General features: G+C 43.8%; 1 protein-coding gene across 2 annotated transcripts; it reads right to left on the reverse strand.

Moving 5' to 3' along the window:
• Window positions 1-5,650: 5,650 nt before the first annotated feature.
• LOC102313652 (dual specificity testis-specific protein kinase 1) lies at window positions 5,651-27,204 on the reverse strand. Of its 2 annotated transcripts, none has more exons than XM_005949659.3 (10): window positions 26,092-27,204; window positions 17,041-17,162; window positions 16,365-16,413; window positions 15,747-15,893; window positions 15,416-15,498; window positions 14,960-15,050; window positions 12,777-12,860; window positions 12,381-12,467; window positions 12,186-12,279; window positions 5,651-10,926 (listed from the first exon to the last, which is right to left on the reverse strand). In XM_005949659.3, the coding sequence occupies exons 1-10, from the start codon at window positions 26,296-26,298 to the stop codon at window positions 9,689-9,691; spliced, it is 2,202 nt and encodes a 733-aa protein (XP_005949721.1). In that variant the 5' UTR covers window positions 26,299-27,204; the 3' UTR covers window positions 5,651-9,688. The 2 variants fall into 2 exon arrangements, with proteins under 2 accessions (XP_005949721.1, XP_014185553.1); XM_014330067.2 differs by lacking the exon at window positions 26,092-27,204 and adding an exon at window positions 17,836-17,978.

The raw sequence follows: 27,204 nt of genomic DNA on the forward strand, positions 1-27,204 counted from the left end.
AAGTAATCCAGCATTGTGTGTGTGTGTGTGTGTGTGTGTGTGTGTGTGTGTGTGTGTGTGTGTGTGTGTGTGTGTGTGTGTGTGTGTGTCTGTGTGTCTGTGTGTGTGTGTGTGTAGTGTGTGTGCTGTGTGTGTGTGTGTTGTGTGTGTGTGTGTGTGTGTGTGTGTGTGTCTGTGTCGTGTGTGTCTGTGTGTGTGTTGTGTGTGTGTGTGTGTGTGTGGTGTGCTGTGTGTGTGTGTTGTGGTCTGTGTGTGTGTGTGTGTGTGTGTGTGTTGTGTGTGTGTCGTGTGTGTGTGGTTCTGTGTGTGTGGCTGTGTGTGTCGTGTGTGTTGTGTGTGTGTGGCTGTGTGTGTGTGTGTGTGTGTGTGTGTGTGTGTGTGTGTGTGTGTGTGTGTGTCTGTGTGTTGTCTGTGTGTGTCTGTCGTGTGTGTTGTGTGTGTGTGTGTGTGTGTCTGTGTGTGTGTGTGTGTGTGTGTGTGTGTGTGTGTGTCTGTGTGTGTGTGTGTGTGTGTGTGTGTGTGTGTGTGTGTGTGTGTGTCTGTGTGTGTTGTGTGTGTGTGTGTGTGTCATGTGTGTCTGTTGTGTGTGTGTGTGTGTGTGTGGTGTGTGTGTGTGTTGTGTGTGTGTGTGTGTCTGTGTGTGTGTTCTGTGTGCTGTGTGAGTGTGTGTTGTGTGTCGTGTGTGTCTGTGTCTGTCGTGTGTCTTGTGTGTGTGTGTGTGTGTGTGTGTGTGTGTGTGTGTTGTGTGTGTGTCGTGTGTTGTTGCTGTGTGTCTGTGTGTGTGTGTCTGTTGTGTGTCTGTGTGTGTGTGTGTGTGTGTGTGTGTGTGTGTGTGTGTGTGTGTGTGTGTGTGTGTGTGTTGTGCTGGGTGTGTGTGTGTGTGTGTGTGTGTCTGTGTGTGTGTGTGTGTTGTGTGTGTGTGTCTGTGTGTGTGTGTGTGTGTCGTGTGTTTGTTGTGTGTGTGTCTGTGTGTGTGTGTGTGTGTGTCTGTGTGTGTCTGTGTGTGTGTGTGTGTGTGTGTGTGTGTGTCTGTGTGTGTGTGTGTGTGTGTGTGTCTGTGTGTGTGTGTGTGTGTGTGTGTGTCTGTGTGTGTGTGTGTGTGTGTGTCTGTGTGTGTGTGTGTGTGTGGTCTGTGTGTGTGTCGTGTGTCTGTGTGTGTCTGTGTGGGTCTGTGTGTGTTGTGACTGTGTCTGTGTGTGTGTGTGTGTGTGTGTGTGTGTGTGTCTGTGATGTGTGTGTGTGTGTGTGTGTGTTTGTGTGTGTGTGTCGTGTGTGCTGTGTGTGTGTCGTGTGTGTGTGTGTGTGTCTGTGTGTCTGTGTGTGTGTTGTGTGTCTGTGTGTGTGTGTGTGTGTGTGTTGTGTGTGTGTGTCTGTGTGTCTGTGTGTCGTGTGTGTGTGTCGTGGTCTGTGTGTGTGTGTGTGTGTGTGTGTGTGTGTGTGTGTGTGTGTGTGTGTGTTGTGTCTGTGTGTGTGTGTGTGTGTGTGTGTGTGTGTGTGTCTGTGTGTGTGTGTCTGTGTGGTGTGTGTGTGTCTGTGTTGTGTCTGTGTGTGTGTGTCTGTGTTGTCTGTGTGGGTGTGTGTGTGTGTGTGTGTGTGTTGTGTGTGTGTGTGTGTGTGTGTGTGTGTGTGTGTGTGTGTGTGTGTGTGTGTGTGTGTGTGTGTGTGTGTGTGTTGTTGTGTGTGTGTGTGTGTGGTGTGTGTGTGTGTGTGTGTGTGTGTGTTCCATTGATCATCTGAATTCATTAAGATTCAGTAAGTATAAAAGTCTAATCTATAATTCACTAACCTATTTTTAAAATTTGCTTTACAAGGACAGAGAAGAATTTAAGGCCAACCTTGAAAGGCAGGTGATGAAAACTGCCATCATCAGTGGCCGGTACACCCCTGGATCTGACCATAAGATTGCAACCATTATGTTTTTTTGTTGAGCTTAAACAATAGTTTTTAGAGTGTGTCTGCTATCCAACTTCTAATAGAGTCTAAGCACTTATGCAAGATCTGTAGCTTAGAAATGTCTTGGGGCTTAAATATGACTGAATGTCATCTATAGCGATAAGAAATGGAAGAAGTGGGTGGGTGGTGGGCCCACATAGTTGCTTTGGGCTGAGCCCAGCCGGGGCTCATGGGCTAAGGCTCAGCCACTAGACACTCGCCCTCGAGCCTGACCAACTCTCTGTGAATGGTACTCATGGACATTGATCACTGGTCTTTGATCAGTGGTTGCTGATCAATGGTCATGACAATTTGCATATTAATGATCAAGGAACTGACCTCCCAGCCCATTGTTCCTTCAGTGGGCTGGGAGGTCATTATGCAAATGTACTGCTTATAAGATTGAAACCTGCAGTCAGCTGAGACTGAAGACGTCACTTGGATGATGACGAAACATTTGTCCCACTGAAAACATCCAGATGAACAGAATCAACCTTTTGGGATTTCCTGCCCTGGATGATTGAGCGTGCATCGAGACATTCCAGAGCAGTTAGCTGGCTCCGGTTGCTTAGAGCAGTCCGTCTCTGGCTGCTCAGGTTGTGGTGTGGGCAGAGTCTCTGGGGCAACTCCTACAGATTCAAACTGCTCCAGCTCAGTTTGTGAGGCGGCGCCGGATGGAGCCATCTCAGGGATTCCCTGCTGAAAACCCTCTGAAAGTCTCTTTACTTTGACCAACACTGAAACTCAAAACTAATTTTCACTATTTGCTAGCTGAGACATCTGAGATGGCTTGCACAAACAGTGGAAGAGTGCGAGGTAATAACTTATCTTTACTATCTTTACAGAGCACCCGGCAGTGGCAGATCCAGTCCAACAGGCTGTTGAACCATGCTTCCTTTCCATTATAGGCTGGAAGACAGTATTGTACTGGCTGCTGCGGCATTGGTGGTGATCCATGAGCTTGGTTGCAGAGGTGAAGAAATGTGTTTTTCAACAAGGCTGCTAAACAGTTCATACCCAATGATACTCTTAAAAAAATACAAGAACCAGGAACTATAAAGGAAGACACATTTAATCTACGATTTACTTTAGAATAAACTGAAAGTAAAAACTAAGAATATGTGTCTCATGGGCTGTCAAAATGGGGTCATTAGGCCCAGATACGACACCACAGCACTGTGCAAAACACACCTCAACATGAAAACACAGGGAGAGCAGACAGACATGTGGACATGACCAGGGAGAAAGATGACAAAACACAGAGACGAGACTAGAGACAGACTGGACACAAAAGGGAACTAAGGTAATAAAACAAGAACCAGGAACCAGAGAAAAACATAAAGTTTTATTTACTGTTGAATTAACTGAAAGTAAAAACTAAAAATGTATTACTCATAGCTCCTTAGGCCCAGGTACAAGTGCAAAACACACCTGAACACAAGCAAGGTAAAGAGAGAGGAAGCATACAGCAAGAATACAAAGGAAATATGACTATCAAAATAAAATAGGAAATAACTAGACTGGGAAACATAAAACAGGACTGATACAGGAGGGAGAACAATTAACAAATAACACACTGTAACCACAACTAGAAACTTATTCTCTCCCTTTGATCATGATTATTTATTAATTATCATCGTTATCATTTTATCCTAACACTTTCACAGATCGTCACATTTATATGACACCACAATGTAATGTATACCGTACACAAAACATATACTGCTGGATATCAGATTCCATCAACTACCAAGCAGAAAACAAAAGGCAGCTCCTCGATACTTTATTATGAAATCAGCAGAAAGTAGCTTATGTCCTGTGGAAAACGTAAACATACACAGCACCTTACAACAACAGCACTAAATAAACAAACAAACAAAAAATGAAATATGAATTTGTAAGTTTCGGGTTCCAAAGTTTACTCAGACTCCGGGCGTAGCACTTAAACAGAACCTTTAAATGGGCAACAATGATTAGTGTAACAAGGGTTTAGTCTTGTCAGCATATCTTTATTTTAAGTTCAGGTCAGCACGTGAACACATCAAAGTGATTCATAACTAGGTTTTTAACGAGACGTACAGTAAACATTTCCTTGGAATTAATTTTAAAATATGCACTGTGAACACTAGGTGGCAGTGTGGGACAATGACTGCATGTCATTAGATATAAGTGAGCCTCGGTCTTTAAATCTGTGACATTCCTGCTTTTATTTGAACAGGCTGCTCTTCCCAGTTGTTTCATTTCTCCAACAATCTTCTTCCCGCATCAACTACTAATAATTTTAACAAGTGAAACTGTTCGCTGGTGTTTCCTTGTCTGGTCCATCACTGGCCTTGGGAGACCCTACCAGGAGGTGCGGCTATCAAGATCAGCAGCACAGGCCAGCTCCACAGACTTCAAAGACCAAAACAAAGGATTATGTGAATGATTACTGAAAAGTAAATATATTTATTAGTTAATTATACTGGGTGATTTAACTAATTTCTTTATATGAACTGAGATACAGGAAAATGAAAATGTGAGTATGAGGCACTTAGGCTACGTTCACACTGCAGGTCTTAATGCTCAATTCCGATTTTTTGATCAAATCCGATTATTTTGTCTGCTCGGGTGCTGATAATTGGCGTCTGTCTTGTGTCAGTGATGTAAAAGACGGATTTAATGCGACGTGACCATCAAACAGCAGCTTTCTAAAACATCAGATATGTATCGGATTCAGCACCACATACGAAAGTGACCCAGATCGGATTTGAAAATATCGGATTTGTGCCGTTCACGCTGTCAGACCATGACCGGATATGGGTCGCATGGGGTCAGAAAAGTCGGATTTGATGCGCTTTCGCCTGCAGTGGGAACGTAGCCTATGAGACCAAAAAAAAGGCTTTCCAAGAAATTTGAACTCTTCCGGTTTTTGGTTTATTACCTAAAAACAACCAGAGTGAATGTTGCTGGTTGCAAAACCTCCCATGCCTCCAGCAGATCATATCGGCATGAAGCTGGACACTCTGGTGACAGTGGCAGAGAAAAGGACATTAAAGAAACTGATGGACATTATGGACAATGCCAGGCATCCTCTGCACACGGCCATTAACAACCAGAAGAGTCTGTTCAGTGACAGGTTGCTTCTCCCCAAGACAAGAACTAACAGACTTAAAAACTCCTTTGTCCCACACGCCATCAGACTGTTTAACTCCTCTCTGGAGGGGAGAGGGAGGGAAACAGGAGGACAAAGGAGGGGGGAACAACTAAGCTGTAGTGCCTCTTCACCTCACTGTGCAATACTTTGCAATATGTAAATAGTCAACAGTGCAATAGACTCAATACTTGAAATGTGCAATTCACTTGTATTTTTATTTTTTATTCCTATTTATTCTATTTATCCCCTTCGTATATTTTATTTATATTGTCTCTGTATTTATATATGTGTGTGTGTGTGTGTGTGTGTTGTGTTTTTTTGGTGGGGTGTGATATATATAATATTCTGTAACTCTGTAACTTCGGTCGTTGCTGTGCTTTTTTGGAAATCGAATTTCCCAGAGGAACCCACCCGAGGGATTAATAAAGTTCTATCTTATCTCTTATATCAACATATAATATTTGTATAGGCTCCAAAACACCTTAAGACTTTGTTTTTCCCTTAAAGACCTCCAAGAGTCATCCCCTCCTCCACTATGTCATCTCCCCACAGCAAAGGTTAAAAAGCAGCACTCAAAGAATCCACAATTATATTTGTTTATTACCAGATGATTGCACACAGGGTTCTACCTGTACAGCAGGAACAGAACTTGGAAATAAGGTAAGAAATTAAGGGATAAAAGATCACTCTACCTTTCGCTCCAAAGCACATACACACACAGTGTGTGAAATGATTTGTATAATAAATATGCATACCGGTTTCATGTTTTCCAGTTACAACAGTGTAATCAAAATGAACATGTAGATAAGTAACATACACTGGAGGATATCTGAGCTGGGTAGTTTGTTGAGCCAGAAATACATGCACACGCAGATAAACATAAAAAAATCAGCTGTAGCACAGATTTAAATAAAGCCCCATCTAACAGAAGCCTGGTGTCTTACTGCAAAGTGCTCCACGCTCAAGTGCAAAAATAAAGAATCTAAATGAAGAGCTTCTTCCTTCAACAAATACCAGTCTCCATCTCAAACACACACACACACACACAAATGTGTACTTCTGTAAAAAACAAAACAAAACATAGGAAGCAGGTCATCTTTATTAACTTTATAAATACTCCCCGTCAGCTACAGTCACACAAAGTCAAAAGCATGTGGTTATCTTCCTGCGCCCAGACTGCTGGGAGCAGTAAGGCTCATCACATCTTCCAGTTTGTGGGCACTCTGTAGCAGCGCTGTACTGTTTCCATCAGGGATGCTGCATCAGAGCTGCGACGCACGTTCATCTTCCTCTTTACATGTCAGCAAAATGAGGTGTACAAATACAGCTCCTCCCTACCACACCAAAAACTACAACACAGTTTAGAAGAGCATCCTGGTTTAAGTCTTTTCTGTACTAATATACGTCGTCTAAATCTCTTACAGTCGTCTGACTCACAGCATGTGGACATTTCATTCTTTATACCATCTGCTTGTCACCACACTCAAAATCTACCAACCACACATCAAATGGTTTTTGACAATGGTTTGGAAACTATTCATAAAAGCAAATATTTTGGTCTCTATGGATCGTTCCTACCTTCATAGCTGTATTGCAAGTGAATTTCCGAATAACTCCAGTTTTATTAAGGCTTAATGTTAGAGGTAAGGTCGCTTTCACTATGTGCTGACACAACCGGCTGTAGCTGGTATCTGTCTGTTCGACCTTACTTCCCCCAGCTGAGTCACTAAAACTGGACCTCTCAGCCGTGAGCGTGCTAATAAAATGATCATGCGGTACAGACTGTATCAGAAGTTCATCCTCCAGCTTTAGTGACTGGAATTCTAATAACATTAAAGCCTCTTAATTAGCAAGTATGTGTATCAATGCACCGCATCTATGCATTTTAGCTGATATCTTATTACAAAAGTCTCAGGTCTAAATATGCTAACGTCTGGCTCCAAAGAATCAACATGGCACCAGCCAAAGCACTATAGCTAAAGGCTTTAAAATGAAGAATCCACAAACCAATGGTTGACATCACAGTTGCTTCATCCATCTTTTATATACAATATAAATTAAAGATCGGTGTGTATAAATTGCAGAAAACCAATCCCTACCAACACTCTTTTGCAGGGATTAGTGCTGTCCAAGTTAGTTTGAAGAAATGCAGACATGAATTTTTGCCCTACAGTGAACGATAATGGTTGCAGCTGACCATACTCCAGTGGTGCACAGTGCTAGGGATGTAGGTCTGGATATACAAATAATCCTCCAGCATCACACTAGCTAATAGAGGCTAGTATATATTCTATACCTGAGTATCAGCATCATGAAAACTACATTTGGGGCAACCAATGCTAGGAATGGGCTACATAGCTTATAGTGAGGTTGGGATTATGAATCACATTCCTTGGTAAAGCAATTTGACAAACTAACCAGCTGTAACAAATGCTTTAGTTACTAAAGCTGATAAAGTAATTTTAAGTTAAGTTCAGCTAAGTTACCATCAGCCCTAGGAGTTTGAATGCATCACTCATCCTTATCCAAATCAAACTAGCATTTTGTTACATGGGCTAGCTTGCAATTTGCACATGTTAGCAGGAATGCTAGTACTGATTAAAAAATTAACCAGAGGAAAGACAGAAAAAACAAATGTTCCTACTATAAACTGAATGCCCTGGCAGTAGAATACTGACAGTAGTTTCAGAGTTTACATTTGTGAGAGAGAACTAACATTCCTCTAGCTAATGTTAGCTCACGTTAGCGTGCCTGCCAAATTTCTTGTTACTAAGTATAAAAGCTAGTTGTTTAGCCTTGGCTGATTTGCTATTGTCACTAGCAAAATATTATGTGAAGTTACATAAATGTTTTTTTTGTCTTTATGTGAAGTTTGTGAAGACCTTGATGTTTGTTGAGATTCCTGGATTTGACTTCTAAGCTAGCACCAGCAGCTCTATATGTAGTGGTTTACACATTTGCCTAACACGTGAATGGTTGTTGGTATGAGACCAAGAGTACAGTCTATCTCTGCCTCATAAAGGGTATAAAATTCTGCCAAATCAGAAACACAGAGCCATCTGCTGTGGCGACCCCTGGTTAATAAGGGAGCAGCAAAAAGGAGCTGTTTCTTCAAAGCTACCCTTAGCTAGTGTTGGCACTAGAAAGGGAAAACAAGCAAGGCACTTGGGAGTATAAGCATCTCATCTTATGGACTTCTGCAGAAAATGGAGGTCCGGATTAAAAAAAAGAAGAAGGTGGTAATTTTAATAATATTATTATCAAAATTGGCAGCACTATTGCCTTTCAGCAAGAAGGTCCTGAGTTCAATTCCACCATCAGGCCGGGCTCTTCCTATGTGGGTTCTCCTTAGGTAGAGGCTCCTTCCTCCCATAGTTCAAACACATGCAGTTAGTGGGGTTAGGTTAACTAGTAACTCTAAATTGCCCATAGGTGTGAATGTGAATGGTTGTCTGTCTCTATGTGTTTGTCCTCTGACAGACTGGTGACCTGTCCAGGGTGTACCCTGCCCTTTGCCCTAAGACAGCTGTGATAGGCTCCAGCGACCCTGACAAAGAATAAGAGGATGGATGGATAACCAACATCTAACTTTCTGCATTGGAGACGTTACAGTCCTACAAGGTGTGACATCAGCTGCTTGCACATGAAAATTTCAAGTTTCTAATTAATGTTAGGATACATGTGTCATCAAGGGAGTATGCCAAGTTATAAATCATTTACTGATTAATTACTACTCATAAACACAGTTAGCTAATTTACACTTATTTTATTAGAAAACTCTGATTTTTCCCAATTCAAATGTATTATTGACACAATCTTTGTGAAAACTAAAACATCTAGAAATTGTCTATACAGAGATGTAAATAAATAATTTAAATAATTTAGCCATTTAGCTCTCGTCACTCATCACTGAGGACACAGTATAAAATATGGATGTAGCTTCCTGTTAGGAAAAATGAAGCTAATGTGGAAGTGCCTGTAAACCTGCATTCATCTCAAGGGAGCCGATGATGATAGCTGTGGTTGCAAAAAAGATTTCCAGTCCTCTGGAGGCACTTTGCTGCCGAGTTCAGTCACTCGATTTGACGTCATACTGAATAAAAAATGGAAACGATTTTGTAAGATGATTATGCCACGTTTCAAAAAGGAGGATAAGCTCGTTGGCTAATGACTGCCCAGTTGGCAAGTGGATTCAGTCAGGCCTGCCCCTCTTTGTCACATGTCTGGAAACCAGTTCCACATAGAGCGTGTTTGCTTCAGTGGAGATGGGAGTTCAGTGTAAGCCAGACTAGCTGCTCTGTCTGAACGAGCACCATCCCAGAGGCAGTAACGTTAACCCTGACTGGTTAGATGTATAGATCTGCTCAGCATACAATGTTGGAAGTAATAAAGTAAGCAGCTGAACCCTGGCCACCTCTTCCTTTATGCCACCATGCTTCTCACTGTGACAGAGTTATGTTTAATCCTCCAGCCCAATAGATGGCGCTCTAATCAGCAGTATGTTAGCACAGGCTACAGTGACTGCACAGCTGCTAGAGTCAGTATTAAGCATTGAGTACCCACTATATTTATTGTTTATGCCTTTGTCCACGAGTTCAAAACAAGCACCTTCGAGGATTCTTACGACTGGGCTTCTGGCAGGGAGCGGCCGGGCTCACACGACACAGAGGGCCCCGCCCCCACTAATCCATTTGTGTTGTGACACAGTAATGTTTTGGTTGTGACTGCTGACGACGAAGCGCTGCCACCAGTTATGGTACCGTTGAGGTTCCGGTAGGGCCGCTGCCGTGGTAACGAAGCCCTTCTGCGGGGGGCAGGTATGGCAGCTGAACCACGGAGGCACACCGAAGGGAAACTCAGGCCTACCAGGCAGCAGCCTGGACAGGAAATTGCCTCGTCCTGCTCAGAGGGCCCCCTTGTGTCTGAGGACAGGGCTCCACTGTAGTCACTTGAGCGGCCTCCTCGACCCCACTGCACTTGCTGACTGATTACCAGGCCTGAGCCGTTGTTGTTGTTGAGTCGTGGCAGAGGAGGCAAGGCAGACGTTGAGAAGGGAAGCCGCCAGCCCTTGGTCCGTATGGAGTTGCAGGAGGTAGAGGTGAGCAGTGGTCTTTCAGGTGTAGCGTTCACGATCCTGTCTGTTGCCTCAGGAGATTTGGTGCAGTCCATGGCTTCTGTAAAACTTATGCTCTCCTCCTCTTCTTCGTCATCTTCCTCTTCCAATCGCTCCAGAGACACCATTTCCAATTCTACAGGAAAACCAGGATCCTCTGCCACCTGTATTTCCTTTCCAAAAGACTCTCTCCTCACACTTGGCTCATGTCTCATGTCTGCATGGTCAACCTGCAGCCTTCCTTGTATTCTCTCTGAAACCTTCGTCCCCTTCATTGTGTCATCCTTCGTATCCTCCCACGTCCTGAGCTTCATGGCCGCCTCTCGAGCATCCTCATCCTTTTTTTCTTCCTCCCCCGCTGTGTGTCTGGGCAGAGCCACAGTCCGGCTGAGCTCTGGGGTGCAGGGCAGAGACTGGCACCTTCTTGGAGGCACTCTCATCCCTGACGCTTTTTTAAGAAGGTGGGGGGAGGTGCACATGTCAGGAAGTGCAGGTAGGGTAAAGGTCAGCGAGATGACGGACTTGCTGGGAGTGTCCAACAGTTTGCACCGTCCTCCGTTTAAGTCCTGTCTGAGAGAGAACGGGTTGACCCTTGCTGGGGTCCCGAGTAAAGGAGAAGGCAGGCTTCCTGGGGGTATCGTGTCTGACTGGCTCCTGGCCAAGCCTTGCCATAGCTGAGTGTGGTCCGCAGGGTGATAGGGAGAGCTTCGGCATCGGTACGGGCTGACGTCTGCTGCCACAGGCTCTAACCAAGGGAAACAAGGTGGAAGATGGAACAAGAGTCAGAGAGCACGACAGGTCACGAACCACAGAAAATACAAAGACAACATAACGTGTAAGAACATTCTTTTTTCACTGGCGGCAAGGCGGCATCACCCCGTGACAAGGTCTCGCTATGCTCCTCTGTCTTCTCTTTGCCCTCACCTCCTACCAGCTGCAGCCAACGGCTGCTCTGTCCTCAGCCTCGTTCTGCTGGAGCTCATTATTATTGCACTGGTATCATTATCCCTCCTGTCACTCACAGGGTAACGTCACATCGTTGGGTTCTTTTTAAATTTTTGACAGGAGATAGATAAAACGGAAAATAATACCTCACTGTAACTGCTCTTTACCTGCCTCTTCTACAGTGCTGCAGCTCCAGTGGTGGCCAATGAGCCGGCCCCAAAAGTGAGGCAAAAAGTACATAAAGTACATGCAAATGAAAAATACATGAGTCTGAAAAACAGTCTGCAGTGTAAAGACCTGACAAGGCTCCATCCTGCAAAGCTGATCCATCAGCTTCATTGGTCAGAACACCCTGAGGTCTGTTTGTTTTAATCCGTGTCTCAAAGTATTCAGACCAGCATAAAGGTTTGAGGACCGAGCTACAAACATATTTATTATTCTGTAAGGTCTTTCCTCGATGTGAAAAAGATATGAGCTATAATTTCATAGTTTCATGTATGTTTCAGACAGCAACTCAACATATATAGCTGTGACTTATTTATGTGCTACAAACATCCTTAAACATCCTTTAAGACTAACGATAGCATGTTAAAGCTTTACGGTCAATCAAAGGCAGCAGGTGAGGTTTTGTCTCCTTGTTCAGAATCCAGCTGTAGTAAATAAAACTAAGTAGAAGCTCAGTTTTCACAAAAACTACAGTTTTACTTTGGATTTTTACTTTTCGAGTTTTTGCTAGAACATGTTAGCATCCCTAACATCATCAGCAGCCTCGTTCCAATGCAGTGCAGTTTTCAGCAGCAGCATGGCAGCTGGGCTCAAGCGGTGACAGCATGTGTAGTTCTGTATTATACATCTTTGTTGATTAAAACATGAGAACAACAATGCAGCAAGATGAAACACGAAACCCGGTTAGCTGTGGCCGTGATGTCTGAACATGCTTCAAAGCATCGCAGGGACACATCAGGGGGTCGGGCTTTAACCTGCTCTAAGACCCAGAGAGAGTGAAACATTCAGAACAGTAGAACTTTAAAAATACGTAGATAAAAAGGGTCTTTTTACCAAGTGCAACAGGCGTCTCTCCCTGCTGCTCTCTCTCCAGGGCCTCCAACGTGAAGACGATGTCAGAGAACGAGGGTCGACTCTCTGCATTCATCTGAAACGACACAGACGAACAGAGCCACGGTTTAGGATGCAGACAAAGCTTCAGTAGCTCCCGGTCGTGTTTGGGTTGTGACACACTGTGCGTATACTTACGTTACAGCAGGTCACGGCGAGATTAAAGAATGCTGGTGGGCAGTCCCCGGCCATGTTCTCGAATGCATCCACATCCAAACCAAAGTCCTAGAGACAAACACACGGCTGGGAGAGCTAGCACAGTTTCAAAATGCTTCAGGTCAAAGCTTTAGCCTGGATTAGGTCTGACATGTCCCACGCCGTATGACTGGTTTTGGGTATACGTGAGCTAACCCTGTGTATCTCTAGCTCAGGTGGGCCGACTACTAATTGGCAGGTTGGTGTTCAGCCTGCATATCACAGGACGCTGAACCTCCAGTTCCTCGATTGCATCCCTCACAGTGTGAATGTTAGATAAGGTCCAGAGCAAAGTGCTGTATGAATGTGCGTGACTGTGGGGACAGATTTATTTCCTACCTCTGTCCTCGGTAAAAAATCAGGATCGGCTTCAATCCGGCCAATGATCTCACACAGGATGATGCCATAAGCAAACACATCCACCTAAGAGAGAGGAGGTCCCGTTAGTTCTGGCTGCGTTAGGGCTCCAACTAGATTTCATACAGAAGTAAAATTCAAAACCAGACGGATGAAACTAACTCTTAACATCATCAGATGAACATGATGTCTTTGATCAGTTCCATGTGAAACAGGTGATGTTTCCACTCATGCAGGTCGAGGTGGCAGCATCGTGCCCTGGAGCTAGTTTGCTGCCAGTTGTACTGTAAACAACCTGCTAATAACAAATTATTCAACTTCACCAAAGCTGCTTTTGGAATTGATAAAACAGGAGACTAAGCTTCTGGAACAGCATTCCCAAAGCCCTGAAATCAACCTTATTGGAAACGTGTGGACTAAGCTTAAAAGCGGGACTTTGGCAGGAAACCAACTCACTTAAATGAGCTCTATGAAGTCTGCCAAGACCAAAAACAAACAACCTGGAGAATTTGGGGGCAGAGTCTAATGGTTGGTAACTTTAAATGCAATTACACAAACATGACCTTATGATTGCCAGTTACACTGTGGTAGATTTCATTTTACAGTAGGTTTGTCTGGGAAAGTTGTTAGGCTGCTTTGGTACAGTTAATGTTAAGTAGAAGTATCCATTCAGTGTAGCCCTTATTAAGGTTTCCCCAGTCTCACGTTTGGATCGATATCTGTGATCCGGACGTAAACGAACTGATCAGGTCTTTGATGACGTGCTATGATGTGTGCATTGATTCTGACATGGAGAGCTAAGATGGCACGACGGCAAAGGGCTGTATAAATGTTATTTATACAGCGTCAAATCAGAACAACAACTGCCTCAGGGTGCTTTATATTATAAGGTAGAGACCCTACAATGATATGACCTCTATGACCCCACAGTGCTTTGGCAACAGTGGGGAAAAACCCTCCTTTTTAACAGGAAGAAACCTACAACAGAACAACGCTCTGGTGGCAATCTGCCGTGACTGGGTGGGTGGGGGGGTAAGACAAACATACAAAGGGATCTTTTAGCTGCTTTGTATGTTTGTATGTTTACAATAATGTCTGCAATAAATTTAATCTTAACTGCAAACTCGACGTGGCTGAAAGAGGAAACAGCAACGATGCGTTTCCTATCAGCGTCTGACTCTGACTGGGGTCCCTGTCAGCTCAACTCCACATGCAATTGGTGAACGGTGTTGAACTCAGAGTGAGATTAAGAAGGAACATTTCAAACTAAGAGAAAGGAATAACCTTCATTTTTGGTCATCTGTTGGAGGAACGCTCAGCCACAGACTGTGGAAACACTTCACACATGCTTTTATGGTTTCAGGGGGAGTCAGAACTGAATTCTGAATCTATTACTTGTTGTAACTTTGTTGCGATTTATTGTTTTGATAACAGCATTTTGGTTATGTGGTAAATGATTTCTTGCCAGCCACATATTTAGTGAGAGCTGTTAATTATAGATTTCATTTTCTGCCAAAAAAGAGCATTTAATACTTATTTTCATTCGAGACTTCATTTCCCAGGATCCTTTGTTGTAGAGATGGAAGTTATTCATATTTAACTAAAAGGTTTGCGGGACCCATCATGATATGTTGCTCTGATGTTGGTCAGATTTTGTGTTGTACACCCTTTTTCGAAGTCTTATATAAAGACTATCGCTTCTATAACTGATGTCTGGTCCATTTTTCTTGGATCAGTGGATTTGCCACAACATTATGTGGCTTTGCTTGGCTGCTTATACTGAGAAATGTTCCTATAGTTACACATTGTTGTAGCAGCTGCTAGTTACAGCACACAGTTAGCACAGTTGTAAGCTAGCCCCAACCCATCATATGTGACTGTGTGAAAGGATACTGGTCACTCAGTATCCTGCGTTTCTACAAACGCACAATGACAACACAAATACCAACATATTCAAAATAACAAGTTCAAATAAAAAAAGAAGAGAAAACAGAGGGTAAGACAAACACGAGGAATCCAGACAGTCTGTTAACATCAGCTAATATTAGCCACTGGCTCGTACCGAGTAAAGAGTTCATTGCTTATACTTAAATAAAGGAAGGAGGGTCACAAAAAGATTACACTCTAATACTGTACTCCAGTTTTACAGAACCAAAGACGCTCACCTTCTCGTTGTAAAGTTCTCCTCTCAGAACCTCAGGGGCCATCCAGTACGGAGAGCCCACAATGGCCAGAGGCTGCTTCTCTGAACCTTCACTGTAAAGAGAGCGGAGGGGACCGGTCTGTCATTAGGAACCTAATGTGAATGCTCTTCATGATCGATCTAATCACACTTAAAAAAATCCTGCCAATGATCACTTTGTAGATCATACATGAAAAAAAGGAATATAACGTTTGAATATTAAGTCCCGTTTATTTTAACGTGGGAACGATCAGAGCTGGAGTGGAGAATCGCTGGATTTGACTTTTTAATAGAAGGTTACGATGTTTCCACTTTCCTTTTAATGTCTGGGACACATTCTGGTACCTGTGCACAAACAGACCACGCTCTCTAACACAGACAAAACAGCTGCTTTGATCAAATTTATAGAAGCTCAGGAGAGAAAAGATTCGTCCTGCACCTGTAATCAGGGATCTTCTCTGCCAGGCCAAAGTCTCCCACCACAGCAGTGAACGTGGCATTTTCACAGCGAACCAGACAATTCTGCAACAGATAAACAGTCGAGAAATCAAATCAAAATCAAATCAAATCAAATCACTTTTATTGTCACATCGCATGTGCAGGCACACTGGCACAGCACATGAGAAATGAATATATGCAAACAACAGCTGGTAAAAACAGTCTCATTCTAACAACTATAAAGAACAATGAGAGAGACAGAAGCACAATTTAAAAAGTTTCATTTTTGTCGTCGCTTTCATCAGTGCAGGTACGCGACTCGTGTGCCGTACCTTGGATGTGAGGTCCCTGTGGAATATGCCCTTACTGTGCAGGTACTGCAGCCCTCGGGCGATGTCCAGAGACAGAGCCATCCTGACTCCCCACGACAGATACAGGTCACTGTCCAACAGCTGCTCCAGGTTACCCCCGTTTATGTACTGCACAGAAAGAGACGATAGGGTGAGCCAGACACAAGCAAGATCCAGAAATGCTGCGAGCTCATTTATCTCAAGAGGGAAGCTGTCCTGTGGTCTGACCAACTCGAGTGCCATGTCTCCCACTGTAAACCAGTCAGGGGATTCTTCCCAGCACACAGTTTAAAACATGTGTCCCACCCTCAGACCTGCTACCCAGTGCAAGCATTCACTGCATTAAGGAAAATATATGAAGCAGGAAAGCTGCCCAAACACATACAGAGCTGCTAAACGTGGGCTGGTTTAATCCCCTGGTCCTCCGGGGACCCTGATGGGCCTCTCTAAATGGGACTTAGCATTTCTTGCTTTTGAATGTTTGAATGTCGTCTTTGCACAACTTCTAAATGAACATAGGAGGAGAGACATGAGAATAAGGTGTAGCTGTGGAAACCTGGAAATGTTGTCAGCACGAAGAGGACAAAACAAAAGTCTTACCTCAGTCAAAGCGTGCAGCTGACCTTCATGCACACAAACCCCGAGAAACCTGACAGGAAGTCAAGAAACACGATTTAATCACTTCTACGTGTCAGTAACCATGGCGCCCATCCATCGATGGACAGCTTGGAATGTGTTGATGTGGCACCCCCTTGTGTCCCTCAGAGGAACGACAGAACATTTGTGTCACAACTTCAAAACTTTAGACTTTGTAAATTGTTATTATTACACATTTTAAGCTTCAATATGATTTGTTTTTGATCGGACTTTTATGAGGGGAAATGAGATTTCCATTTTAAAGTCTACAAAACTAAAGTGTAAAAAAAAACTGTTTTTGATTTTTTCTTTTGAGTGAACCTGTTAAAATGTGCTGAAGTTAACTCTGGCAAAGGTCTTATTCATGCAATAAATATAGAACAAACATTAATGTACAACATATACACAGTGCTTTTAAAAGCTATTTGCCCCCTTGCTCATTTGTATCTTTTTGGTATATGTCACACTTACATATTTCAGATTATCGAACAGATGTTAATATTAGACAAAGATCAGCAGAGTAAATACAAAAAGCATTTTTTAAAGGATGATTTTATTTATTTAAGGGGCAAAATGTTCTTTGAATCTCACTGTAATCAAAATCGAACAGTGAATTTTTAATCAGCACATTTACACCTACCTAAGAATGTTGGGATGGCACAGCCTGTTCATAAGCTGCACTTCTCGTAGCATGTTAGCTTTGTTGCTAGCCAGCGTGTTCATTTTCAGTGCCATGACCTGCCCTGTGATCCTGTGCTGCACCTGGTACAGAGAAAGAGAAAGCCAAAGGCAGAGAATGATTGTTCACAGACTAACAGTGTGAACGTCTCTCCACCTCTGCTTCAACAAAGTCTGCCACAAAACCTCAAGTTGTGAAATTTAAGACCAGCATGTAACACAATCCTGTAACGTTGGACCCCGAGAACGCTGATTCTGTTCATCTGAATGTTTCAATGGGAGAAATGTTTGGTCCAAGTGACTCGTCACAGCTGCACATTTTAGCACGATAGCCTCACGAGGCCATAAACTCGGTCTCCCTCGCCTTATTTTGATACGTACAGTTTGAGCTGCAGCTACAGTAGGTCATGTGGTCACCAGGGTCACTGACTGGTGCTTGCAAAGTTGATACAGTGTCTACACCTCCAAGCACTTGCATGCGTTTGTGTTTGTGTGCGTATATTAATAGTACAGCTAATAGGCTTTCTGGATTTCCCATCACTCCTCCTGATCTGCACAAATCCACTGGGCTGCTACTGAGCAGAGCGCATGTGTGTGCACGCACGCACACATACACACAACCAGTGCTTGTTAACAGTCTGAATGGCCCGGGAGTCTGGAGGTGTGGGACCTGATTGACCTAAAGCAAACCAGGGGGCAGCGGGTCAAACAGGTGGTGGGCGGGGTGTAGGGGACACCTGTGATGGCCCTGGTTTACCTGAGACAGGAGGACCTGGTGATGGCCTCCAGGGGGGGCAGAGGGCAGCCAATGACTTTTTAGGCGGTGTTAATGACTCTCTGTGCAGCCTTCCTGTTCTCAGTCGTGGCTCCTGAGTAGAGCAGGGCGATATGGCCAAAAATATTTATCACGATATATATTTGAAAATTTGCGATAACGATATAACTGACGATATAATTGATGCGAGACAAAATACAACTCCACAACATTACTAGCGCAAAAAGACAACCTTCCATTTATTTTCACTTAAACAAGAAGCTGGTTTTTATGTACATTAAAGCTTTATAAAAATGTAACAGTGCAAATGCAAATTCCTTGCTGAAAGTTTAACCAAAAGGCATTTCCAGTAGAAATGGGCTGACATATCCTGAGCATAACCATGTATAATATCCACTGAAGTTAAAAAGAGGTGCTTTGCAACATTAAACTGCAGTGTGCAGTACGTATTTTTCGGACCATAAGGTGCACGGGATTATAAGGCACATTAAGCGAAACAAAGCAGTCAGATAAATCAAACTTTATTAAACTCATTCTTCTTGCTTCCTCCACTTCTGTACCATTGATTCATTAATGTTGAATTCTCTGGCAGCTGCTCTATTCCCATGTTGTTGCAGTATATTAATGACTAACCTCGTATTGTGGATGGATTATCTCAGTTGTTCTCCTGACTGAAGTTTGGTCCGTTTACAGCATCCTGCCATGCGATTGCATTTGTCTCTAACCATGAAGAACCTTCACGTTAACTTTTATAAGTGGAAAAGTGTTAGTGTTCGTCCTCCAGCTTCACTGTTTATGTTATGCTAACATAGCTGTGTCGCTAGCGATCACGTAGCACATCATTATATACCAGCTAGCCCAACTTCAGTAACCCTACAAACGTCACTGCTGTTTAGTTTCCTGTCTTCATTTATGTTGGAAGTGATAGCAGAGCTGTACGTTTGATTTTTTTCAGAAATCTCTCAGTGCTATATCATGCTTAGGTAACTAGCGAAACTAGCGAGCTAACTTCCGCTAGCTTCCTGCTAACTTCTAACTCCGTTAAATGTAATAAATTTTGTTTTCATGGATGCCTGGAAGTTAAACTTCATAGTTACACCTGGTAAAGCAGCAATGCTGATCGTTTTATTAAAGATGAAAGAATTTAGACAGTTTTTAACTCTCAGTGATGCTGCAGTGTTGTTTGACCTGAAGCATACGGAGTTTAGGACCCAGATTACTCCCAGATTTAAGAGCATCTTAGTCCGACAATAACGACGGCCGCTTGCATGTTCTGCAAAAAAATGTGCTTTGTCATGTATCTGACGGACAAACACCAAACCAGTTCCACATCACTGAAGTTGCACCATTTTTACAAACCAATTCTGGTTCATCTGTTTCACTCAACAATCGGCCATGTGCGTATGAAAACAAAGGCACTGCGCATGCGCGTTTTACTCATATTCTATCGCGATATTTCATTTTCCTATCGTTGCCTAACATTATACCGGTATTACCGTGAACGGTATAATATGGCCCAGCCCTAATGCTTGCTACCATTATTTGATTATTAGAGCTCAGCCACGTTGCTGAATATGCAATCTTAAATATGTTGTCTTTAGCTACAAAACAAACAAAACAATAAACATGGAAGAAGTGCTCCCAGCATGTGGTAAAATTATTAATTACTTTAACAAACATGCATTTGTGAAACTTAAACACACAGTCTCATTTCAAAATGGAATAAAAGAAGTGGACACGATGCATTTGACCCTACGGTCCATCCAGTCTGTCCCCGCTGGTCCCCATGTCCAAACCTAAGAAGACCTGCACAGCAGCCATTGCTTTGCTTTTACCTCTTAACCCTCTCAGGCTCAAATTAAACTTTTTGTTGCTAATGCACAACCAAGTCCTGCAGTGGTACTTCTGAGTAAAAGAAACTCATAATTTATGTATGTGGGGTGATCAGGTTGTTCGTTTTTAACTGTTGCAAATCTGCAACGCCTGCCCTGAGAGGGTTAAAATGTGACTTGTCCTAGAGAGCTCTGCACAAGAATTAAAATGTGCACAAATGGCAAATAAAAATCTTGAACTTTTTCCTTTTTAGAGAATGAAACCATGCGCAAACTGAGTTTTCTGGTGAGCAAACAAGAACAAGCTGCAAAATATCCAAGTTTAAGTGTGGGAAAGCATTCATTCATTTAAGTGTGAGACAATTAAACTGGTGACGTTTCCACACTCACGTCTGCACTTTCACACTGACAATAAAAGCTTTTGCTCTTTCTTTGGCTCTGGGGGGTAAATCTTTGGCTTATAAGAAGAAAAATCTCCACTTTGTATAAACCTCTCCCTGAGCAAATAATAAGGCGTGCTGCTTTGCATGCCTTCACATCTTCTTGAGCCTCCGCTCAGGAGGCGATCACTCATGTACACACACGGTTACCTGGAAGAAAAGTGAACTGTGGTGCAAAAGGGGAAGGTTGTTGATGCCCCTAAATGTGCTTCCATCCATCTTCTGCATATTTGTTATTTCTTACAAAAAGAAGTATTAAAAAAAGAAGGACGGAAATAAAGAAAGAAGGTTTTACACTCGGCTTTTTGTGTAACAGCACCAAGTTTGCAGGCATGCGAGCAGCAGACACAAAGCTCTACACTGTAGTCACACAGCAGCTTTGCTTAATGCGATTGAGCTGCTCTACTTTGGGGGAAGTGATGCAGTGCAGCAGGAAACTTCACACTACAGGTGCAGCTGTTTACAATAATGACACACATGCTCGTAACTATTCTGTCTTTAGCCAGGTTACATGTAGAAATGTCAGCTGTTTGATGAGCTCTGGAAACCCAACCACATCTGAGACTTTTTGAATAATCCTGGTATCAAACCACACGTGTGAAAGTTGACCACAGAAGTCTTTGTACCACATTTAATGAACCGTCCCATTTACCCAGGCTAGGACTACAGCAGCTTGTGACCACCCTCGGCTGGGCTTGTGTCTCCTCTCAACCTCTAACCAGTGCTCCTTTGCATGTAAGGCAGATGTCTTATACCCATACATAATGTGATAACAAGAATATGGGGAAATAGTTGATGTTGGAAGCTGGTTGTAGCTCACACATGAGTATACGACTACGTATGGCTAAATCAGAGTAGCAGCAGGGTAACCCACCAACAGGGTGACGCAGCTGTACGGCAACACGTGTAATACAAACAATACCAACAGTGACAATTCTGAAAATGGGAGCAACATAACTTTAAAGGTATAAATAATAATAAACACTTTTTTAGGTAGAGCTGTTTTTTATGCTGCTACTGTTTCTTCAAACTGCAACGACTCACAGATGCATTAGCCTGTTAAATGAACACCGTCCATTAATGCAGATGGATGGGACTGGTAGCATTTGCTGCCTAGCTCCCACATTAGCATTACTGTTGTGCTATGGTAATGATAAGAGACCACTAATGTACAGCGATAACTAAACCTGAAGCAGAAGAGTTGTGTGACTGTTGGTACTGACACTGCTGCACGGCTCCACCGTGGCTGCAACACATGCTGCTCTATTTCACACTCTTGCCAACATGCACATTGCTCTGGATGCAAGAGTGGATGGAGTTGGTGGAGTATAAGAACTGCTGAGAGGGACCAAGGCCCAGGAGCATCCGAGTGATTATCTTCAACTACACAACAGACGACAACAGCGGCTTCTTCTTTCCTGCTGAGCATAAAATAAAAGTCTACACGAGACAAAAAAAGAGCGAGTGGTCACATGAGGTCATTAAGGTCACAGGTTCGCTGTGCTCGCTCGTAGGAGGCCGTTGGGGTTCTCTCAGTCATTTAAGGACCTCTACCTTACAGCGTGAAGGCCCTGGGGCAACTGTTGTTGTGATTTGGCGCTTTCACAGGCTACCATTAGGACAAGGTGACAACCTCACTGGGGGTAAATATCTGGAACTTCACATCAGCTGTTTGGATAAGAACTGAAACAGTCTTTGGAAAGATAAAAAAGGATGCTGGCAGCCTTCAGCTTGCCTGCTGTAGGTCCAGCATCAAATATTACTTGATGTTTGGTAAACCAGGGACAGACCTTGCACTTGCTTACTTACTGCAGTGTAACTGCTATGCAAGGTTTAAGGGAGCTACATCACCAGGCACTAACCGAGGCAGTCGTGTCAGCCTCTATGCTGAGCGTCACTGAGAGCTGTCAGCAGCTGATGCAAACCTCAATCCATGGATGAGACAACATCCAGGGCTGGAGGCATCTGTTGCTCCGCCCCATGGAGTTTTAAATTGCACACATACCATTCACTAAATCTGACCACAGGAAAGTTTCTGTTTCTATATGAGGCTAAAATCAGAAATGTAAAAGGTAGATACAAATCAATGTTTTACAAGCTAACTCGTGTATTTCCGAATAATATTTTTTCTTTTGGGAAATTGTTAAACTGTGTCTTTGTTGAAAAGGAGCTATGGAGAAGTTTGCTAAGATGTCAGTCTGACTTCTGTACAGTCAAAAAGAAATAAAAGCTCTAACACTGACTGACTGACACAGGAACAGCTGTTTCCTGTATTTGAAAACTCAAGTAGTTAATGAGATATTTCCAATTGATGATGCCAAATGAAGAAACATGCTAATTTAAGTGTCCACTGCTACGCTGAATGAAGGCTTTAAACGAAAACTTTGCCCGTTTATTAAAAAGAGAGGAGCGATCGTCAGTGAGGAATCACTCATCTGTGCTGTTCTGAACATTAACACAAACATAAACACACTGGAGTGAAGACCTGCTGTGAGTGGTTTGCTGAATAGCTGCGATAATGTTTTCTATTCCTGGAAAGGAAGAAGAAAACAAGTCTTAAAAGCTTTGCACATGTTTGGTTTTCCTTTGTCTCCTCAGTTCAATACAATCTCATTTGTATATCACCAGTTTATAATGGTTCATAATGGTTCCCTCATACAGCACTGAAATCAGATGATCTCCTGCGATGACTGTGGGGAGGAAGAACTCCCTTTTTAAAAGTCAGAGAGTCTCTGATGGCAGTCGGTGCTCGTACTATCTGAAACAGGTTCCATGTAATTGCTAACTTTGAGTTAGACTGATATCAGACCGACTCCTTCTTATGGCAACATTGACGCCAGGTTTCAGTGACAGCACTTGACAACACCACAACTTTGTCATGTTGCATCAAACAGATACTGTCAAAGTTCAACTTTGACGACATCATTTGTACTAAAAAAAAGGTGAAATTGCCATAATATAGTATCGTGAGTGAAGTACAGTGATATCGTGATAGCGCTGGCAAAACCTGGGGTAAGTGTCCTGCAGTCACCAGTGAATTTATTGGGGTAGCCCTTCCCATAGCCACAGATCAACTGCCACCAGTTGATGTAAATCTGGTCCGAGTGGGTACTGGAGCCGTAAAACAGGTCCAAGCTTGTGCCTCGAGCACAGCTGGTGCCACTAATAACTCAGAGTTGGACAAGTTGGAAAAACTCCTCAACAGGAAATGAAATCCTCTCAGGAACACTTTGATCAATCAAAACCAAACTGCCAAAATGGGCCTGTGACTCCGCCCACACACATATGCTCTGTTTAACCTTCTGTATCCCACTGTTGACTAATAACAACTGCCACTGGCCGACAAGCGTATACCACAGACTAGAGACACTTAATCATAAATTAGGATTAAAAACAGATATATGTGCATCAAATAGTTTCCATGTTTCCCCGACAAATCAAAACACACTGGCTGTAGTTTGTATCCTGTCAGAAGGCTGTTTAGCTCCGCTGTCAACAAGCCCAGTGTGAAGCATCCATGTCTGTGAGGCAGTGAAACAGGTCAGAGAGCGTCTGCTGCAACGATAACCAAGGGGTGACGAGGATATCCTAAACCGCTGGTCTTACTGAAGCTTTGAGGTGCAGCATCGTCGCTCTGACGTCATCAGCAAGTAAACTCTCAGATGATGTACCCAGAGATGGGTACATCATCTGAGATAATCAGAGATAATCTGATTACTTTTTTCAAGTAACCAGTAAAGTAAGGGATTACTTTTTTGGGGAAGTAATCAGTAATTAGTTACTGATTACTTTTTCAAGTAACTTGACCAACACTGGATGTGCCAGTGTAATCAGACCCTTTATCACAAGGAAGTGTGGCTTTTTAAAGACACAGTGGGCTGCATCTGTGGTCCTAGCATCACATCACAGGTGGCTAGCTGTCAGGTTTTTAGAGACTACTTTATTTTCTCTATAGAGAAGGGTTGCACATCTAGTCTGCTGGCAATAACTGCAAATATATCATGACTAAATCATTCTGCATGTTTATGCACAGTTTCCTTCATTACAGCTCTGACGTCAGTTAAGGAGGTAAGGGCTCAGGTCAGGAGGAAGAGAATGAGGTGACGAGGGAGCAGTGGAGGAGGAGTGTGATGAAGCTCATGCCATCCAGCCATGTGTTGTTCAGCCAGCTCCAAACTACACGGTCATTCTCTTTATTATGGTCTTGTGCTGATGACTGACTAACTTTATTATTCAGCTCATATACAATTCAGTTTTATTTACACAGCGCCAAATCACAACAACAGTCGCCTCAAGGCGCTTTATACTGTAAGGTCGACCCTACAATAACACATACAGAGAAAACCCAACAATCATATGACCCCCTTTGAGCAGCACTTTGGCGACAGTGGGAAGGAAAAACTCCCTTTTAACAGGAAGAAACCTCCAACAGAACCAGGCTCAGGGAGGGGCGGGGCCATCTGCTGCGACCGGTTGGGGTGAACACTTCTCCTACACCCCGCCCATCTAAAATCCCACCGTACCCTCATGGAAAATATAAATTAACACTTTTCAGTGGTTTATTCGATACGTTCAAGTGTTTCCTTCAAAGTTCTGGACGCTCTGTGGGAATACTAACCGGGTACAGAGGGTTAACCTGCACCAGTTCATATTTCATTTAGTCTCACAAACACTACAGTGCAGGGACACATGACTGTCACCAAGGGTGGCTTTATGTGCCGTCACATATTCTTTTCAGGTTGTGGATCATGGCATAAGTAATAAATCAATAGCTTATTAGCTGACAACAAAGCATTATTAATAACAACTGCAAACTCACAGCAGGAAGAACATTTTAACTGTCTGATGTCTAATAAACAAATATAACTTAGAGTACGTGACTGAAAATCACCTAAAACTAAACTAAAAGGCTAAAAATGATCCGGGGGAGCAACTGGCTGTATCTATGGCAACAGCACAGCTTCGTAGTACAAGAGTCAAGATGGTGCACTGACCTGTCGGCTCTCCAGCTGTCACCGAGCAATGGAAAACAGAAAAATACAATAAAGACGACCCAGGACTATTGAGCAGCTACAATCCTCTATTAGACAGCGGGCCCATAGTCCTCTCCCAAACATCCAGGTACTAGTCTGGTCCCAGACTTGAACCTTCTCTCGGAGAATAGAGGGGGATGCTGCACAGGGGGAATCACAGCCCTGTCCCAAGAGTTTGAGCTGTACAGCTGCCATCAAATTACAAACGGGCTAATATTTTCCTTAAATGGTCCGTTTTCTTAGTTTAAAAGTTGTATTTCTTTTCTGTGTTCTACTGTGAATAAAGTCTGTGAGTGACAAAACGAATCGTGTCACTGCTAAACCCTCAACTCTCCAAATGTGGTCTTTTTGCAAAGTCTTATTAAAACGTGTGCTCAGAGAATCAAAAATTCACGTGCAGGAAAATTCTACTTCAGAAACATCTATTAATACAATAAATGCCATCCTACTTTCCAAACTCCTGTCAGTCTGCATTAGTTGACAATAAACTGTCCCGCACACCTTTCACCTCCAACATCTAAAGCTAGCAGAAATCTAGCAAAAACAAAAGCAGGACAAACTGATTTTCTCAGCAGAGGAAACTCATCTGTAAAGGCTATAAAGCAGAGCAGGGAGGGCCGGCGTCCTGCAGGTTGTAGATATCACCTGAATCACATGATTAGTTCATCATCAGGCCTCTGGAGAACTTTAAGACATGTTGAGGAGGTCATGTGGATCATCTGTGTTGGGTCAAGAACACATCTAAAAGCTGCAGGACACCGGCCCTGGAGGAGTTCCCCACACCTGCTATAAAGTGTCAGACCCCAGCCACTGTCGGTCTATCTGAATGTGTGGGAAGATGAAGGAAACATGGCTTCTTCACGGGGGGGATTATGGGGCACACCAGCAGAGGACTACTCTGACGCTGCAGTTGACTCAGGTGAGGTCACATACCTTGAAGACCTCCGAGAAGAAGCCTGAACCGATCTTCTCACAGAAGAAGTCATCGATGCGGGCCAGGCTGGACACAGCACTCCTCAAGGCTCGGTACGAGGAGGGCCGGATCCGGTTGGGTGCGTGGATGCTATGCAGAGCTGGCTCATCGAGGCTGCCGTGACCCTCCTCAGGGTCACAGAAGCAGCACTCGGAGTGGTAGTCCATAGTGCTGACAGTTCTCCAGATGCTCTGGAACCCTGATTCTCAGACCACCGCAGTCCTCGGGTACGAGGTGATGGTGCCTCCCACCATCATAGTGTCACAGAGACCAATGAGCCAACAGTATTGTTTAACCACGGCGCTGCTGTGGTCGCCCCAGTATGTGCTGTAGGTTACTGCTCAGTTTATGTCCTTCTTCCGTTACTGAGCCAAACGTCTCATCTGTTCATCAGCCCCCCATGCTGCCCCACCAGCTCCTGCCTGACAAAGTTTCAACTCTTTCAAGTCACGCAGTGTTTGGAATTCCCGCTGCCCATGAACGCCTCCTCAGCGTGTGGGTGAGAGAGGAGGCTCGGTTCCTTCCGTCATCCCCCACGTTTGATGGATGCCGCAGTTCCACGGCACCGGGAGCCGGCCATACACGCAGAGCCCTGCGGAAGCATTAAAGGCACATTATTAGGAACAGCAGCCCTTACGGTGGCTGCAGGTGGATTTACAGCAAGAGATCCGCATCACTGCGTATCACTGCGCTGTTTGCGCCGCAGAACAAGAGCTCGGGCCCATCTCCGACTGGAACCATGACACCAGCAGCCAGAGTGACCACCACCTCCACCCAATCACATCGGGCCGGCTCCACCAGACTGCCTGACTAACTAAGACTGACAGGCCCCATTAAACCTGCTGCTTTAGAATAAAGAGTCCCGCTGATGCAGCGTGCTGAGCCTCCCTGTAATGCGCCTCCCTCGCTGCTGATAACGGGAGCTTCCACAGGCACAGGTAGACACGTCGGTGTGACCGGGGACGTCCTGCGCTCCGAGGACCGGAGCATCTGCTGCTCCTAATCCCGTGTGTCTCCGTGCTTCGCCGGGAGCAGGCTGGGACGGATACCACAAACGAAAGTGGCCGAACCAA

This window comes from Haplochromis burtoni, unplaced genomic scaffold (assembly GCF_018398535.1).
Source record: "Haplochromis burtoni strain Fernald_Lab_line unplaced genomic scaffold, NCSU_Asbu1 Contig_682, whole genome shotgun sequence".
NCBI classification, from domain to species: Eukaryota; Metazoa; Chordata; class Actinopteri; order Cichliformes; family Cichlidae; genus Haplochromis; species Haplochromis burtoni.

What these genes read in the sequence shown, in the direction of transcription:
- LOC102313652 (XM_005949659.3), bottom strand. Translation starts at nt 26,298, where the DNA reads ATGGACTACCACTCCGAGTGCTGCTTCTGTGACCCTGAGGAGGGTCAC. An exon ending in TCTTCTCGGAGGTCTTCAAG is followed by an intron (nt 17,163 to 26,091) that starts GTATGTGACCTC and finishes TCTCTGTACCAG; the next exon opens with GTGCAGCACAGGATCACAGG. An exon ending in AGAGACGCCTGTTGCACTTG is followed by an intron (nt 10,927 to 12,185) that starts GTAAAAAGACCC and finishes TCCCTTGGTTAG; the next exon opens with AGCCTGTGGCAGCAGACGTC.